Below are 19144 nucleotides of genomic sequence, written 5' to 3' on the forward strand. Positions count from 1 at the left end.
AGCCAGGCGAAGGCTTTTGTTTGGTCTGCTTTTGAAATTCGGACATTCTTTTGATATTTGAAAGCAAAGAATTACCATGGGGCAAACAGACTGTGGTGAAGGGCAGTGTAGAGCAGAATGAAATAGAATGGTGTGTAACAATTTTGCAAATGAGAGTTTGATGTAAATGTGCAGCATGTCTTTCCCCACTCACCTCCACAGTAAGCGTACATAAGCAGCATTTATTCAATCCACAAAGCCTATGATTCTGTTAAAGCAAAGCAATGTTTCACACCATAAATACAATTATTACATCAATGCACGTAGAGTGCTCACGTAGGAGGTATTTTTCTTCAGTAATTATTTGTTCTGGCTCCTTTTTAAAGAGAGAAACCCAGATCCACTGTGCATGTGACTGTTTCTCTGTGCCTTTCTGGGTACATCTCTGTCTATGGTGGCATGCATATCTCTCCATATTGCTGTGTGTCCCATTGTGCCTGTCTTTTGGGATATTTGCACCTGTTTAGTTAAACTATTTTACAGTTAAACTGGTGCAACCCCCTGTGTGGATGAGCTGCTTTTGGTGTTAGAGGAGTTCACTTCAGTTTACCTTAAACGTGGTTCCTAATAGACTTAAAATCGACACAAGCCTGCTGCAAACTGAAATAAGCATGTCCACACAGCCTTTCGCACCCCCTGAACATCACACCTTGATTTAAACCAGCACAACTCTGCCTATAGACAAGCCATGAGTGCCTCTGCCAGTCTCTCCTCCTGTCCATCTATTTGTTTCTCTGAGTCTCCTCTGGTATGTCTGCCTCCCTCTTTCTGTCTCTCCTCCAGTACCTTTCTGCATGTCTCCCTCTCCCTCTGCTTGTCTATATTTCTGTCTCCCCTCCAGTACCTGTCTGTCTTTCTGCCTCTCCTCCCAGGGGTGCTGGAATAATGTTTATACTGTGTGTGTGCGGGGGGGGGGTGCTGATGACGGAAAACCAGGGAACCCCTGTCTGTGGTGTATGTTATTACTACAGCAAGCCAGGGGGTGCAGCAGCACCCCTAGTTCCAGCACCACTGCCTGCTCCAGGGCCTGTCTCTTTCTGCCAGCCCCTCGCCCCATCTCTCTCCCTCTCCCTCGCTCACAATTGACACCTTTAGCAGGGAGCCCGTAGGGGGCGGTCACGTGCCCGAGGCGGCCACTAGGCGGCGGAGGGCGGGCCCGGAGCGGGCAGGTTTGTAGCATTTATTGGCCCCGTGGCGCCGCTGCCGGCAGGGAATCGCTGCTTTGCGCTGCAGAGCGCTGCGCCCTGTCCCAGCCATGGCTCTCGCCCCGGCCGAGGCGCTGCTGGCCCCCTCGCTGGCCGAGGGGCGGACCCAGTCCCCCAAGCCGCTGATGAAGAAGCAGGCGGTGAAGCGGCACCACCACAAGCACAACCTCCGGCACCGCTACGAGTTCCTGGAGACGCTGGGCAAAGGCACCTACGGCAAGGTGAAGAAGGCGAGGGAGCGCTCCGGCAAGCTGGTAAGTGGAGCTGGGCGCCGCGCCCTGTCGGGGGCGTCTCTGCTTCGCCCGTGCAGCCTAGTCCCGTTTTCCTGCATCCGCCCGCTGCGCCGCAGGGGCGACCCCCCAGGGCTGCTCCAAAGGGACAGTGCCATCCCCCGGGTCTCCAGCCTTCCCGCTGCTCCTGGCTCAGAGAGCAGCCTTTCCCTCCAGCGTTCAGGGTCTTCTCACACTGGTGCTTTGCGCCTTTTTGGTGTAACGCCTTTCTCACGCTTGGTGCGTTTACACGGGGCACGGGCACTGCCCCCTTGAGCGCGCGGCTTGCTCCGGATGCAGCTGCAGTGCCGCTGCTGCTCCCCTTGCGCGTGCGGCTGCAATAAGCCCCTGATTTTGGTCTTGTCCCGTTGGTGCGCAGCGCAGTGCTGAGCTGTGCGCAGGGCAGAGCGAGGCGTGGGCTGAGCCAAGCAGCCTCCAGGCCTTCAGGTTCAAGGCTACACTAGTAATGAGGGGGGGCGGGATAACCAGTTGCTGGGTGCATAGTACGTGACTATTACCAGAATGTAATTCAAGGGATGGGGCGAAGGGGCAGGGTTGCTGTAATGAAACCTTACATCGTGGCGGAGGTGGCAGTGGTAATAAAAGTAAGGCAAAAAAGAACTGCAAAGTTAATCTATTTGGAACAAATTAAATGAGGTTGCTGGCTCTGCCGCTTGTCTAGACAAGACCTGGTGGAGCAGCCTTGCAAAATCTACTTGCCCAAGGTGAGTAACTCTCGTTGATGGGAGACAGTAAAATGATTACGCCCTGCTTCATGGTGTGATCTTGACTTGCACCAGTCCAAGTCTAGATGTTTTGCTAGTGGCTCTATAGGTGGAGTAAGTGAGATGGTCACAGACAATCCCTTTAAATGTTTCCATGACAGGGGGCCCTCTCGGTGTGTTGGGATTATAAAATTAACAGCACCTTGTTGTTGTTTGTGAAGTGGGAGACTGTGTTGTGCAATAAAGAACACTTCTGCCAGGGAATTTATTTCCTCTTGAAAGGGAAGGACAAGCTGGCCAGTACTCTGCTGCTGTATTTACTGTAGTGGCTGTAATTGATCTGACATGAATTGCCTGCCACTGGTCTGCCTTCATGGCTTGTGCTAATTTGAAATGCAGAAAGGCACCTCTCTTTGGCTAGGGTTTAGGGGAGCCTATTGTCAAATCAGCAGGGATTCCAAGCTCTCTCCTCTCTCATAAGGGCCTGCCTGACTCTGATCTTGCCTATCCTGGTATAAAGCAGGAGTAAGTTGACTGAAGTAATTGGAACTGTGCAGGAGGCGAAAGGGGCAGATTCTGGCTTTACACTAAAGCTTTAGATACTGCATGCAGTAAAACTGCTTGGTGCTCATCACAGGTATCTAAATGGTTAGGCTGCCAACAGATGACTTGCATGAGGGCATGCATCCCTCTAGGAACCCTTTCTGAGAGGTGTAATGGGTGTAGGTCTGGCAAGATCTGTAGTTCAGAGAACTTGGTCCAGAAGTTGCATTATGTTACTACATCTTGGAGCACTATTGAGTGGCTCTTGGGGGTGGTTGTAGAGGAGATCACTGCTTCCTGTTGCACACTTAACTATCAAAGACTTGCTCCTGAAAAGAGGTTTGTACACATCCAGTAGTAGAGAACAAACATCATACTCAAGTCCCCCCCCTCCCTGCCCCGAGTTTCGGTTCACTATGAAACATGTAAAATCTAAGTGGAGCAGCATGTAAGGAACTCCTATACACCTCTAAATTGTCTCTTCAACCCTGATTCCAAGTATGTCTGCTTTCACTGAAAGGTTAGTTCAACTTTATGGGGTTTCTGCTGTTCTTGAACCAACTACAGGTTTTTAAGTTGTGAGCCTATCCAAAAACTGTGAGTGAAAACACACACATTGGACTCTTTGGTGGTGAAGCAATATAGACCAATACTGCAATTTGTCTGTCTAAAATGGGGATAATGTGTTGTAAATTTCCCTGAGGTTGGGGGCCAACATTCTATCTTGAGGGGTTTTTGGGGGAGGGAAATACTAACACAAAATGGATCAGCTACAAATACTGAGTGGATCTAACCCCCAAGGAGCCTCTCTAAAAGGCAAACTTAGACACTTGCTCCCTGTTTTGAGTCACTAAGGTGCGAGAGGTGATCCATAGAAGAGATTCATACACACAAACCCACATGATCTCGTCTTATGTGGGTAAACATCAAGACATTAACTTCAATAACTCAACTGGCCTGGCAAAGCATCTGTGTTCGAGTCCTGAGGAGAAGGCGTGGGTGGGTGTGAGATTCAATTACTAATGTGCCAGAATGGCACGTAAAGAGAAACAATTGTGCTCTGACTTGCTAGAATTCTAAATGTACGGTTTTTCCTTTCCTTGCGTAACATGAAGTAGTTCTTGACTGACTTAAGTAGGTGTAATGCTGACAAAAGAAATGGCCTATCTGATGGCTCTGGACTCTCCGAATCTCCTGCATAACCAGGACTGTGACAGTGCAGTCACCCATATCTTGACCTGGAAGGAGCCCTTTACTTGGGAGCTGGAGAAGAAGGGTTGGCTTAACCTCAGTAGCTCACTTACCACTGGACTTCTCCCAGAGTACCCGAAAGCAGGTGTCACTGGGCTTGTCTAATCTAATACTTGGAATTGAACTCGTGTCCCAAAGAGCTTATGTTTGTATAGTGCCTAGCATAATAATGGCCTCCTGGTGTTGCCATCATAGAAATAGCATATGCAGGCCACCAAACCATCCCTAGGTGTAGGTGACTTAACTAGTTAATATGTGGAACTATTCACCTAGAAGCAAGTGCCTGCGTCACAAAGCCCTCTTTGTTCTCTTCCTAACCCCACTTGGCAGTAAAGAGGGTTAATATTTGTTCATTTTTAGTGGCTTCCGCTTCCTAAATAAGGTGTAAGAGCATATAACTTCACTTCAAGGACTGTGAGTGATGCTGACCCTATTGGCAAGAGTCACAGGCCCATGGTATTCCAGTACTTTCTCTCACCTTTGGCTACGCAGAAGCTGCCTCTGTTGGTTTAACTAACTAGTCAAACCCCCCCCCACACACACACGCTATTGGCTAGCCTATTCCTTCTCTTATCCCTAGTCCTCCTGCTTAGACTCAGACCAATCAAAGCAGAACTTGCAATCTTGTTTAACCGTGGAGCTGGTGTGTGGATTTCAGCTGAAGGTTTGTAGACTGGATGGAAACGGTAACGTTTTTTGTGGGAAATGTTAATTTTCTGCTGTAAATGTTTCTTCACCTGCAGGGTTCTCATGACCTGCTGTTAAGATTTAAGAAGAAGTTAGTGAGTGTGTGTGGGTGGGTTTGTTTTTTGGTTTGGTTTGTTCACTAGGAATGTCTTTCCTGACCACTTGGAAATTTCCCTTCCGAAGTAACTGGGATGCTGAGTGTGGTTGGCTCTTGCTCTTGCTTTGATATGAAACTCCCAATGGAAATGCAGGTCAGGGGCTGAGTAGTGAGCCTGCCCTCTGCACCTGTTTGCTCTGCAGCACCTGCCCACAGGCTAGGGGGAGAGACAAGCTTTTAGTGCTTGGGTTTCAGCCAAGCCAAACAAGAGGCTTGAGTTTCTACTGTACTTGCCTGCAATGTCTGACAGATATGTGGAGGGGAAGGGGGCACCTGGAACAGTGGGTTTTTTTAAGTAGCAACAAGTTCCCTTTTGATATTTAGTAACAAAACAACACTGGACTTCTCCATAATGGGATGGAATCCATAATTCACCAGGAATATGATATTTTGCTCACAACCTGGAACAGCTTTAAAAGCACCTGATGGGCTTGTGGCTAGTAATGTACCGTTTGTCACCTCCTTGAAATACTCTTCTCACCCCTGAAGCATAATTAAACCCTCCTGATTCAGAACTTGCTTTCAAATCACCAAGTGGTGATGGCCAGCAGAGCGCCTGGTAATCTGAAGTGCACAACAGATTTGGAAGCTCTTATGTGCCCACAGGATGTTCTAGACATGCATGCTCTGTTTAGGTGGCCTGAAGCTTGAGGGGGACAGAGCTGGCTGTCTAGTGTCCATGGCCAGCCCCTAGTGGCACGTGTGTGTGTGTCTACCTCCTTAACAGCCCCACCAGAGTGGGGGCATGAACAGGCTATGGAGTGTGAACTACTTGACTGCCAATAGAGGTTGCTTCAGCTTAACGCTGGGAGCTGGCACTGGTGTTGCCCATGCTGTACTTGTGGTGGGGCAGGAATAAGAGAAGCTGAATAGCATGGCTTCAAGCCAGCACTAAGCTAGTCTTGAAAGCTAATGCTAGAGCCCAGCAACTAGACAAATGGTCTTGTACAATAATAGGCAACTACATGCACGAGACTTGAGCACAGACCGTGGCTTCTCCTTGCTAGGAAGAACTCCTAGGGCGCTTAGCTGGATGCCTTAGCACTAGCCTATCCAAACCAAAGTTGGGAGGTGAGCAGCATGGGGGTTGGGGGGTCAGGTTGGGAAAGAGACAATTGCTGCTAGCTGTTTACTGTAAGCTTGACGGGCTGATGCTTGATTCTGTGGGAATATTGGCTTCCTTAATGGGGATGGGACATAGGCAAGTATGTATGCCCAACTGCATCAGAAGCCTTAAGATTCCTTCATTTTCAGAGGTTTGGTTGGAGCCATTCATCTGTCTGCTGGGCAATAATACTCTTACTTTGAGACCAAAGACGTGTGCAATGCAATCGCTCTTCAGTCAGCAAGCACAAAAGCTGCTGATGCAGCAGGTGGCTCTGTGTCCCAAAGATCATCAAGCCAGGCCAGATGCCAGGCATTCCAGCCACATGGCTCTGGGAGGTGAATGACCAGCAAGTGACTCATAATAGGGACTTTGGGAGCTGGGGGGCAGGCAGGCTAGCTTGTTGCATAAAGGATTTCAAGCAGTTATGCACACCCAGATAGTGGAGCGGTAAGACAGAAAGGATTAATCTTTAACCCATGAATGTAGCAGAGAGGCCACTGAATGAGTGTCCAATGCTCATGTCACTTTTGAGTAGATGCCTTCTGTATTGTTGGATAACAAGTCTTGGATTTGGGTTTTCACATCCTCCCAGGCCAGAGTTTGTTACAGCTTTTAGTAATCCTTGGGTTTAAACCCTCTAATGGGGCAGCACATAACGTTCTCCTCTTGCATGTGGAAGTCAAGTGTCAATCTCTGACCTGCTGCTGACCCCATGTGCCAGTGCTTGACTAGGCAAGTGGGACCCAGTGTAGAGCAGGGAGATGCTTCAGAGTGTGAGAGAATCTGACCTGTCCTGTACATCTCTCCAAATGATCCCTTGCACAAAGGGACTGATGGGGCAATCTAAAGCTTGCTGCTCTAGCTGTCAATGATTCATTATTAGTGATGTGACAAACTGACAGCTGAGCTAAGCTGATCTTGGGAGATGTCACTCTGACAGCACCAGATCACGCTTTGCAGGGGAAAGAGATGGTGACATAACAGGAATAGCAGTGATGCAAAATGTGGTACATCTCTTGTGACCCCAGTATGCGTGAGGAGCAGCTAGCTGGAATGCATGCACCTAGTTACTATAACCTCCCAATCTGCAGCATGTTCAAGGGAAGGAGCCAGGTCAACCTGACTCGGAAAGCGTCTAGGCAGTGGGGCACTACTCTGGCAGGCTGGGGCAGAGGAAGAATGCCAGGGAGGCATTAGGGCAAGCTTCTGTCATTCAGTAATGCCAGTAGATCACCTGTAGGAAGATTGCCTTCTTTATTAAAGAGAACTCTAGCCCTGCACTGACCCTGAGGTGCAAGGCAAAGCTGCCTCCGCCTCTTCCTTGTTGCTGGGAGACCTGGCACTTTGTATCATCTAGGATCCTTTTACAGGATTAACACTGTTCCGCATTCTTGTCTGATAGAAGAAAAGAGGTTCTGCTGGATTCAGTTGTAAATTCAGCCCAAGGAGTATATTGTTTCTCTCCAGCCCCTTTGAAAGAGGATTGAGGCATCCATTCTCTGGCACTTACTTTTCTTTCTCCTCCCCTCTTTCTCTTTCTCTTGTAGAGGAGCATTCATAATGAAGAAATCTGAGCAAACTCTGGCTGCTGCTGGCAGTCTGTATTTTCAGCATGCCAGCCAACTGGTCCCGTTTCAGGGAAGTCCCATGTTTACTCCTTGTGCCTCTGTCATGTGGGGAACATTAGCAGGAACTTGCTGATGACTCCTTGAGTGCCAAACTTTCTCTCATCAAATCCAAGTTATCTGTTCCTCTGAAACAAACACTTCTGGATAAACAAACCTGTTTTCCATCTGCACCAAACCAAGATGTTTATCTTCCAAGTCATGTGTACAGGTCACATTCCACTTGCTGGCTGTAATGTACTGGGCAGCTCTGGGGTCGGACACTGTTCATGTAATGTAACTAACAAATCGGCCCCTTGCTACCTTGCGGGGAAGCAGGGTTCATGCTTTCTGGTGGGGGTGGCAGACCTCGCAGCACTCTTGGATTTGTGGCTTAGTGGGAAGTAGAGAAAGGAAGAGCTTTCCAGGGAGACAAGGGCCTTTTTCCCCCAAATCATTCTACAGTGAACTAGAAGTCTGGAGCAGTTCTAACTGGATTGTATGAAGGGGAGTGCTAACCCAGATCACTCGCATAGAGCTTTGAGGCATGAGGTTCAAAGGGAGGTGACCATTTGTAACAAGCACCCAACAAAAGAACTTGCCAAGACAGAGCCTAAACCATTGAACTCTCTCCTCAGTAAGGCTGTCATAGTATAAAGGATGATCCTGTTAAAGCACTGGGCAAGGACTCTTGGGTTCAAGTCCCTGCTCTGCCACAGACTCCTTGTGTGACCCTGGGCAAGTCACCCAAATCTCTGCTTCCATTCCCCATCTCTAAAATGGGGACACCACTTCCTTTGTCTATTTTAGACAGCAAACTTTTCAGGGCAGGGGCTCTCATGTTCTGTGTACAATGCCTAGAACAATAAGCTTCCAACTCCTGTCTCTAGAGGCTACCCCCATGCAAATAGATACATGAACTGAGGTTTCATCAGCCATTGTACTAGTCTGGTTACTCCAATCCCATGCACCTAGTAACTGGTGAGTCTCCTATCTCTCATTTCAGTGAGAAATACTCTGCAGGAACCCTGCAGGCTCCAGCTTTAATGCTTCCTTTATTTCTATTCTCGTTGACAGGTTGCAATCAAGTCAATCCGGAAAGACAAAATTAAGGATGAGCAGGATCTTGTCCACATCCGGAGAGAGATTGAGATAATGTCATCCCTCAACCACCCCCACATCATTGGTATCCATGAAGGTAGGCTTGGCTAATGTGGATAGATGGGGCTGGGGGGGGAACAAGTGAGGATTTCACTCAATCCATAACTCAAACTGATCCATGCAAGGAAGTAACCTTCCTTTAAGTATCTAATTTATGCTTTGTGTCTCACTGCCAACTAGCCCTTCACCTCTTGCTGCACTTAGTGCAGTTGACACGTTCCTAGTGAATCTGCAGAGCTGGCTAACAGCATGTGGTCAGACTTACTTTTGCTGTGTCTGCATCCTGCCAAGTGCAATATGTATTGAAAAGATCTTCCCTGGGCCTTAACATGCAATGATGCCCCTCTGCACCATGAAACTGGCTTCTGTCACTGAGCTGCTCTGAGCAACCTGCAAACTTGGGAGAAGTAGACCGTGGGATGAGTGCAGCTGCAGCCCTAAATGCTACCCCTGGAATTCATCTGCCCAATACAACATCCTGTATGGATGCAAAATCCTGTATCCAGTTGCTAACTGCATCATGTTACATCACATTGAGGGGTGCTGCAACTCGGCTGTCTCTGATGCAGACTTAAATTGCCTGTGAAAGCTAGCTGGGGTGGGGAGTTGGGAGGGGCTTTAAAGGTTACTGGTAACCAGGCATTAGATTATAGAATTCCTTCTGGGGTGGGGTGAGGAAGGGGAACTAGGCAAACCTAAAATTTAAGCAAGCAGCCCTCCATGTGGATTATTCTTGTGAGGGACCCAGGAGTCTCCATTTTCCATCTAAAAACTGGGAAAATATTGCAAAACAAGCAGGTGGAAGCTACTCGCTTATTGCTCATGCTTGGGGCATGAGCGGGTGACTCAGCAACCTCCAGAACAGCGTGCAGTTAGGCTCTCAGGCTTCTGCAGATCAGCGCTTGGATTTCATCCTTGTTTTGTGTACAAAACGAGGCAATCAGGTGGTAGGAGGAGAATATCTGCTCTAAAAATAGCCTCTTCCCTTCCCCTCCATTCTGAACAATGCAGAGAACAAAGGCTGGAGAGCTTCAGAAGCCTTTTTTAGTCTGCCTGCCCCACAAAGACGTGTAGTCAGAAAGCTAGAGACCTGAAATGCTGCTTTCAGCAGAAGCATGGACTGGCTAGCTGAGAGGATATGGAACCTTTCCTCTCCAAATCCTGCATTTGAATTCCAACTCAGCCAGTTACCACTTCTGACCAGCAGTTACCTGACAGCTGCTTAGTAATCTACATGAAATGTACCACCAGCTCCAGTTCTCACTGGCCCAGAGCCAGCATTGCAAAGCACTGCAGTAGTCATCCTAGTATGAAGACCAAGCTACCCTCATACCAGAGTTCTCCTTTCCCCATCCAAGTCCTTGTCTTACGGACCGAGGGCTTTGGTCTCCAGTGTTGTAAAGGCACCATTCGTAACGACCACTGAACTTGGGGGGGGAAATTTGCTATCAAATTCTAGTTGCAGTTAAAGCCACCCAGAGCAAGTCTCCAGTCAGACTGGTCTAGTATCATTTGAACATCTCTTACTTCCTTGAGTCTTTGAAACTTGTATTATCTGTCAGCTGGCTTTGTGGAATCTTTATAGCTTTATCATGTGTGGCATAAAGCTGGGTGAAACTTGGATTTAATATCTGTCAGCTGGCTTTGTGGAATTTTTATAGCTTTATCATGCATGGTATAAAGCTAGGTGATAGTCTGTATCACCCTTTCAGAAATGATGCGTGCAGTATCTCAAAGTTTCTCCTCTAAACACAGCAAGAGGACTGGTAGTGTAATGTACGCCGAATGTTTGCATTGACTGAGTTATTCTGATCCTGGCCTCCATTATCAGAATCCAAAAATATCACTTCTAAAAACAGCTGCGGGAAATCATGCATTTCTTGGGTAAATCTGGCTTTGTGTAATGGATTCTGAGGGTGTAGCGGGCTACACCCAAACTGGAACCATTGCAGTTGTTTTCCTTGTCATCAGGGCTATTAAGAACCACTGGCCACCTTTGCCAGCTTGGAATCCCTTTCTCATGTGGCCTGTGGTAGTAAACCAATATAGCAGCTACCTAGTGTCACGTACAGCCCCAGTCTGCTGAGCAGAAGTCTGGTTATACCCCCAGCAATAGAACATGCACTTATGCTAAAGCAATGGAGTCTAGATGTTATCTTTTTGGCTCAAACCTGAGATTGCAGAAATGGGGTGGGTAACTTTATTTATTTATTTTTAAAATTGGACTAGAAGGCAGGGACCAGGATGCCTGCTGAAAGCAGATGCCAACAGGACTCCATGTCTGAAGGCACTGTAACTCCTGAACATATTTGAATGCTCTGTGGCACTTCCTGACCCAAGTTCCCCCTTTTTGTCCCATCTAGTGTTTGAAAACAATAGCAAGATCGTCATTGTGATGGAGTATGCCAGCAAGGGAGATCTGTATGACTACATCAATGAGCGGCAGAGGCTGACTGAGCAGGAGGCACGACACTTCTTCAGGCAGGTCGTGTCTGCAGTCTACTACTGTCACAAGGTAAGTGAGCACTCCCAATCTGGGCGCCGGGGGGCATGGGGCCTCTCCATGACCAAATTGGTGCAAAAGGTGATACTTGTCCACAGTCATGGTCTCCAACCAGACTCTTACTCATGAATGTTAGTCTTACTCCTGTGCACCTCTCAGGCACTGCCTGGTGGGGTTGAAGATGATACGATACAGCAGCATAGACTGAAGGGGTACGTGAGTCAGACTAGATAAAACTGCCTACCCGGAGGAATGCAACTTGCTAAAGAATATCACCTGGCTGGTTGACAAGCTCACTCTCCTGCACTTTACCTTGTGCTCTAGCTGGGTCCAACCCAGCATCTTTTTGCCTCCACCCACCCCAAAAGAGATCTGTTCATCTAATCCTTGACTCTGTGCATGCTCCAGACAGGGAGCATGCAGGGTGAGACCTGTGCTGGTGCCTACCTCCTGTGTTTGGAAGGGAATTGCAAACTTCCCTTGGGGAGACAAGGGTGCCTAGCTCTGGGATGTCTTAATGCTAAAGTACTGTGCCTTTCTAGCTAAGTCAGTCACCATGTATTCATTCCAGCCCAGTCCCACTGTAAGGGAAACACCCAGAGCTGTCACACAAGTCTTAAAGTAAAAACTAAAATAGCACCGTTCAGGTTTTGCTTTTCATAGTGTAACTTCTGCATCAAGCCCATGTGGGGGAATACCATGCAGGGACACCTTGTGAAAGACCTTGTCTGAACCATCCCAATGCTTGTACCTCCTCATGCCCAGAAGACCTGGAATTTCAGGTTCTTGCTTATGTACAACCATGGGCAAACGAGTTTCAGAGGGACTGGTCCCCAGTACAAATTTCACACTGGCTTAAGAACAAGTAGCTGGACAGCTTATCAGCTGCAATATGTAGCTGCCAAGATACTCCAAGTTCTGCACTCAGATCGTGGTCCTCTTCAGAGATGTCCTGGAACAATTTATTTCAATGTGGGTTGCGAGTGCTCAGTAATTCTGACAGCCTTGGCAGTTGCTAGTAAACTATACAGGTGCATATCCAAGCACCAAGGCATAGGTGGAATCAATGGGAAATATCTGTACAGCTAGTCTAGATGGGTTACTTCCAAGCAAATGGATGTGCTGAAAGGCCCAGCACATGTCTCTCCCCATTCCTGGCCCAGTGGTGGTGGGGTGGCACCCATCACTCGGAAGAATAATAGTTCACAGCCTAATGCAAAAAAGCACCTCTGATGTGAAGTCAAGGCGCTTTGCTTTTGGCACCCCATTATAGGAAGCAGCTTACACTTAAAGTTGAATACACAAATACTTAATCTCCTCTCAATTACTGGGAATTCGTATCTTGTTTGTTTGAGCTTTTCACAAGCTCAGATATAAACAAAACCTGTCCACCTGCTGCCAGCATATCTCGAATATAGGCTGTCTGTGAACTGCAGTAACGTCCCTGCTGTGATTAACTCTCTCCCCTCCTCAACCCAAACACCAACTCCACTTTCTCTTCCGCCCCCTCTAGAATGGAATTGTTCATCGAGACCTGAAGCTAGAAAACATCCTGCTTGATGGAAAGGGCAATGTTCAGGTGAGTGAGGCTGACAAAACACCGTTGCATTTTTAAACAAAAACAGTCTGTGTAAAACTCACTAATTCTCCTGGATTGCAGCAGACTTATGAACTAGACCAAGGGTTCTTGCACAGAGCATGGCTTGATTCCTTAATGCACTGGGCACTGCATGTTACCATGGCCACTTAGACACTGGGAAGACAGAATGTTTCTCATAATCGTCCTTTGGTCATCAGTATGCTAACCTTCCATGCATTTGGGGAGGGCTCTGACCACTTTTGAGTATTCATGGGATCAGTCATACATGCCTGGTTCTTGGTAACACTGCACTCAAATAAGATTTGAGACCTGTTAGTTCACCACAATAGCCTTCTACTTCTGCAGCTGTGGGAGCTATCCCCTAAACTGCTCACTGCTTCCTCTGACCATGCAGTGTAGGAGGATGTTCTGAAGTGGAGTGTGACTGGTCAGTTTGGTCAGCAATGGAGGATTATTGGCTACCAGCAAATCCATGATTGGGGGTGGGGGGAGAGATCCTGCCAAAGTACTCCAAGGCTTAGATTGCTCCATAGCAGTAGAGTGCCCATGTCATGTCCTTGCCACTCTAAGGGCCTGCAGTGCTGGCAGTACAACTGCTGCCTGACCTTTTAATCAGGGTTTGACTAAGATCAGCATTGGGCAGCAGCAGGGCTTGATAATGGCAGATGATTCCCTGAAACTTTCCAAGCTACCAAAATCATTATTGCTTATCTCATGGCTGGTAAACAAGCAATATAGAAACTAGAGTCCAGACAGTGACACACCTAGCCAGCTTGGCACTCGAGAGAAACCACTTCATAGCTTAGAAAGGAGGAAATGCCAGTTTCCAGTAAAGGAAAGGAATTTCCAAGTTTGCTTCCTTCTGAATTTATTTGCTAAAAGCTTAAAATCCAGCTTTCTGGGCTAGGCTTGAGCTTCTTGTAAGAATCGGCTTTTCCTCCTTCCTATCAGATGACCTCTACCAAGTGCTTCACCTGCTACTGTCTTTAAGCAACACTTTTTTTTATTTCTGGCTTCTGGCTCTCTAGCACTGCTGCTGCACAACTACCCAGGGAGTCAGTGTTCTCTCCTAAGGGAGACAGGTACAAACAGAGCAGGGACTTTGTACAGTTAATAATAAACAAAGCCCTGTAGGCTGTTTATCTTAACAATAGGCTGTTCTGCAATTGCAGACCTGCAAGCATGTACTGTACCTTCTGGTTCACTTGATTGGTCATAGTGTTGATAAAGATGATAGTACAAATTTAGCTACCATGGGGCATGCCAACAGGGAGAGCAAAATCACTGAACAGCCTCTTGAAGCTGTCAGACATACCAAAGCCTCAGGTACAGACTAGGAAAGCTTTTCCACATGAAACTTGTCCTCAGGGAAGTCCAAGAACTACTTCCAACAAGTACAAACATGCCTCCCCTCTGAGCCTAATTGAGTGGCCACTGTCACTCCCCAGTGACCCCTCGTGGCCTTGTACTAACAGCAGGTTCATGCTGCCCAGTGCTATTGAAACCTATGTGCAGCGTAGGGTCTGAGTAGATCGGAGGCCCTGCCAATATGAATGGCTTTGGGGAAGGCTGGGTGGGGCAGGGTGGCAGATCCAACTTCTGAAGTGGAAGATCAACTCGATGCAGCATCTCACCTGGTGACCAAGGGGGAGGGAAGAATATTCTAATGGTGAAGCTGCAGTGGATACAACCTTGGCTACCTGGCCTTTTTTAGCAGTTTGTAGGGTCTTCTCTTTAGTTTCATAACAGTGTTGGACACCTACATCTTTTTTCCCCCTCTCTAATCGCTAACATTATCCTTGGCTTCACAAACAATAACAATGAATCTCTCTCCCCTCTCTAGATAGCAGATTTTGGCCTATCTAATGTCTACCAGCAAGACAAATTCCTGCAGACCTACTGTGGCAGCCCTCTCTATGCATCCCCTGAAATTGTGAATGGGAGGCCCTATAAAGGACCAGAAGTAAGTTGCATTTTCCTCTTAAAGTGCCGGAGTGGGAGGGAAGCTTTCACCCCCCTTCCCCACCCATCCCATTGTGGAGTAGTGCAGGTATCTTGCTGTAATTGAGGCAGAGGAATGTCCCACTAGCTAGTGCAGGACACCCCTGATCCTTCTCATGCCTCTCTGCTTGGAGTCAGGAATATCACTTCTCCTAAAAACCCAGTAGCCAGAAGAGCCAGAGTGCCAATATCTGTCCCAGGATAGTGCTCGCTAACTACTAGATCTGCTGGCCTCATTAATGGCAATCAGTGACTGTACGATCCATCCGACCCTTCATGATAGGCAAATACCTAAACTCAGCAGTGCAAAAGCAATTTATAAGAGTTCACGTGTAGTTAGCTCTCCGAGAGCCACTGTAGCCACATGCAGAGCCTGCAGCCATGGGTGGTGTGTGTCATAGGCTAGGGGAGGCTGTGCCTCCCCAACAGCTCAGCGTGGCCCCCTCCTGCTTGCCTTTCCGCCTTGGCCGCAGCCCAGGCAGCCCACTCCTCTTCAGGGAAGCGGGCTGGGGCTAAGTGGCTGCAGCTGGCTTGAGACCAGGACTTGGGCTTGGGACCAGCACTTGTGAAGCGGGGGCTTCAGGCACTGGAGCTGCTGGCACTACTGTCTGCCGTGTGCTGGGGGTGGGGAGGGAGGGTTGTGGGGGGCATAGTGCACTGCATGCTGGGGAGGGGGCCCTGGCCAGGGACTACTCACCACCCATGCCTGCAGTAAAGGAAGTGACAGGGCATTAGTAGAGACCATACATAGGAAGTGGCCTGTGAGGTCACTGCTGGGCTCGCTCATGGTCTAATTCAGCTCCTCTAGCACTGACTGCAATGGGGTCACAATCTGGCCTGCTAAGGTGGCTCCCTGTCTTGGTCCTTCAGATGCTGGCAGTCAGAACCAACTCTGAAGCTCTGGGGTGGGTGGGGCAGAGCACATCTGGCCAGGGTTCTGCCCTGTCTCAAAGATCTATCTGTTTTTTCCAGGTTGACAGCTGGTCCCTTGGGGTGCTCCTCTATATCTTGGTCCATGGGACCATGCCTTTTGATGGACAAGACTACAAGACTCTTGTCCAGCAGATCACTAGTGGGGAATACCGAGAGCCCACAAAGCTATCCGGTAAGCAGAAGTTTTACACAGCCTTTGGGTGGGGGGGGGAGTCTCTCTCCTCTCCTTTCCTCCTCTGTGTCTTAGTCAGACACATCCCACCCTATGATTCTGACAGATCTTGTTCTGCCTCCTAGATGCCTGTGGATTGATCCGGTGGATGCTAATGGTGAACCCGGAGCGCAGAGCCACCATTGAGGACATTGCCAGCCACTGGTGGGTGAACTGGGGCTACAAGGTGCCTATCGGGGAGCAGGAGTTGCTGCGGGAGACAGAGTCCCCATTGGCCACAGTGGCGGAGTGGCTGCGGCGTTCGTCGCGGCCCCTCTTCGAGAACAGCTCCAAGGTGCGCTGCTTCTTCAAGCAGCACATCCCTGGCGTCGCCCTGGAGAGGCAGCGCTCGCTCAAGAAGTCCAAGAAGGAGAATGACTTCACCCAGGCTCTGCAGGAAGTGGCCCTGGCTACGGAAAACCCCTCCAAGTCCATCCTGAAGAGGCCAAAGGGGATCTTGAAGAGAAGGAACTCCTGTGAGCAGAAAACACAAGCCCCTGCCCCTCTGCCCATGGTGGCCACTGGCAACACGAATGATGACCGTGTGGCACAAACCACAGACCTGATTCGTGGCCTTTCTTCCAGGGGGCTTGCCTGCACCATGGATGCTGGTGCTGCTGCCCTGGTGGTGCCCAAGAAGGGAATATTGAAGAAGCCCCAAAAGCGAGAATCTGGGTATTACTCCTCCCCAGAGCATGCTGACTCCAGGGACCTTTTAGACTCCAACTTGGATGCCAGCGTCTTTGCTAGCAGTTTCTCCCCAGGCCAGAGCCCTGAGGGCCTTCCTGCCAGGAGGAAGGGCATCCTGAAGCACAATGGGAAATATTCCTCCAGCAACACGGAATCAGACAGCGACCCCATCAAAGGCTTCAGTTCCTTCAGCGAGGTGGCCTTGCCCAAACACCCTCTGGCCTCCCGGGCCCACCCATCCAGCGCTGTGAGCGAGGACAGCATCCTTTCCACAGAGTCCTTCGACCAGCTCGACCTGCCTGAGAGGATGCCAGATGCAGGCGGGGGCATGCGCAGCTGCATCTCTGTGGACGACCTACTCTGGCTGGAGGAGACAGAGGAGGAACCTGGGCGCAGGCTCCGGCGCTGGACTGTGACACATTGCCAAAGCCCCCTCAGGGACAGTTGCTTCTCTCTGGCAGACTGTGAGAATGTCACTGATGTCTACAAGCAGGCCATGGCCATCAGCATGAAGCTCAGCTGAGGAGCCCCAGCCTGCAAGCTGTTGCACGTGCCACTGACGTCTCTGCAGATGGGACTGCTGTTGGACAGCAGTGCCAGAACAACTGCACTGCCTTGGAGGTGGGAGAGGCTTCCCCAGCCTGGCTGTCCCCTTGCAGGGCTGGAAATGCAGCAGTGACACTGGAAGTACTTATTTACATCCTGTACTCTTCTGGCATGGGGTGCATATGGAGGGGGAGGGCAGGAAAGAAGGTTTTAACAGTGCCGAAGTGGCTTACAAAGGGTACGACAGAGTAGAGGCATGTTTAGCGAGAACAAGCTACATTGCATGAGGAGGTGGATGTAGAGTGAATGAAAGCAAGTGCAATGGGGTGAGGTATGTGTGCAAGAATGGGTACCCATCTTGATCTGCAGGGAACTCTTGACGGACCAAATACCGGAGAAGTAGCAAGACTGGTCTTGTGACCACCTAAGAACCTGGAGTAACTCCTCGTGCAGAGTGTTATAGGAAAGGGTTAACTAGAGTGTCTCCAGCAGAACTCTGCAGACCACTTTTGCAGCTCTCTCCTGGACTCCCTCACTTCTCAACACAGACTTAGTCATCTCAAGTTAAGGAATAAAAAAGCTGGATGGCCTCAGACTTTATTTAATTTTTGTACTCTGCTGTGTGCTGCACAAGAGGATAGGATGGGGCGGTAGCAATACAGCCAGGAAAGGGATCCAGACTTAGCAGAGCAATGAGACAAGAACAGCCACTGGGCTGAGAAGATGGTGTTTGGCTTGTTAGTAACTGAAATCTAGGCACTTAGGATTTCCTGGCATGAATGGGGTCCAACATCCATCCCTTCCCCACTCTGGGAAGCCTGAACTGGAATAATGCATCTTTTGCTTTAATCTTGTAATGTTGGGACAGTTAGTTTTCCCATCTCAACACTTCAGGCAGAAGTGGTTTGACGCGTCAGTGACCATGGGTGTAACATGTATTCCAGGCTGATCTACAGCCTCAACCTTAACTCTAGCTGTTTGGGTTCTGATGCATCTTGCTTGGGCCATAGTCAAGTAATAAACTCCCCCTGCTCTCTGTAGTGGGACCCTGTCTTGCAGGTGCTTTAAATCCACTGGGCTGCAGGAGCATCCTCTGACAGACTGTAAGGTTAGCATCAGCCTCTGGCTAGAGGAGCTACTCCACTCAGTTGGAGTTAGATGCCAGACTCCCTTGAAACTCCTCTAAAAGTTACAGCCAAGGCCTGCCTCTGACAGCAAAAAGCCAGGTGGACCTAGAATCTGGGGACTCCGGAAACCATGATCTTAAAAACCAGTGGGCAGGTGTCCTTGCTGCCAACATGAACGGGGGGGAAAAAAGTTTGAATTTTTTTTTTTAAAAAAAGTGTATTTTTGATTGTCCAGGGCCCTTAGGGGAGGGGAAAAATACTTATTTATTGTCTCATTAACACTGAATTGTTATGTAAATTAAAATGGCACTAGGTTAACCTGGCTCCAATGTAAAGCTTCTCAAGCACCTGTCAAAGGAGAAAAGCTTTCTGTAAATGTGGGATCTGGTAACGCTTCAGATTCTACAGCCCCTTGCACTATCTTGCCATGTCTCTTCTCTGGCTCCCTACCTTTCCCAAGATGTGTACATTTTTCTCACCCTACTCCCAGAATGTGCTCCAGAGAAATTCATTAAATTAAAAGCAAAATGTAGACCTGAACTCTCATCTGCCTGTCTGTCTGTCTCCTCTGAGCTGTCCCACAGATCGTGGGGATGATTAGTTTTTAAGACACTTGGTATGGTGTTGCCAGCTGGCATTGGTGTTGCTTCAACTGGAGTTGCCTGTCAGAGGCGCTGGAGCAGAAGCCCTTCCACCTCTTGTGAGATGGCATCTCAATTCCTGGGCTCCATGGAGTCTCCTTTCACACTTCTGGTCCCTCTGCTTCCTATGAAAGTACAGCATT

General features: G+C 48.8%; 1 protein-coding gene across 1 annotated transcript; it reads left to right on the forward strand.

Moving 5' to 3' along the window:
* The first annotated feature begins 1256 nt into the window (after positions 1–1256).
* NUAK2 (NUAK family kinase 2) lies at positions 1257–18892 on the forward strand. The gene is made up of 7 exons (XM_032792493.2): positions 1257–1498; positions 8666–8786; positions 11113–11264; positions 12766–12831; positions 14696–14815; positions 15826–15958; positions 16084–18892. The coding sequence occupies exons 1-7, from the start codon at positions 1295–1297 to the stop codon at positions 17208–17210; spliced, it is 1923 nt and encodes a 640-aa protein (XP_032648384.1). The 5' UTR covers positions 1257–1294; the 3' UTR covers positions 17211–18892.
* The last annotated feature ends 252 nt before the right edge of the window (positions 18893–19144 follow it).

This window comes from Chelonoidis abingdonii, chromosome 4, assembly GCF_003597395.2.
Source record: "Chelonoidis abingdonii isolate Lonesome George chromosome 4, CheloAbing_2.0, whole genome shotgun sequence".
Lineage (NCBI taxonomy): Eukaryota > Metazoa > Chordata > Testudines > Testudinidae > Chelonoidis > Chelonoidis abingdonii.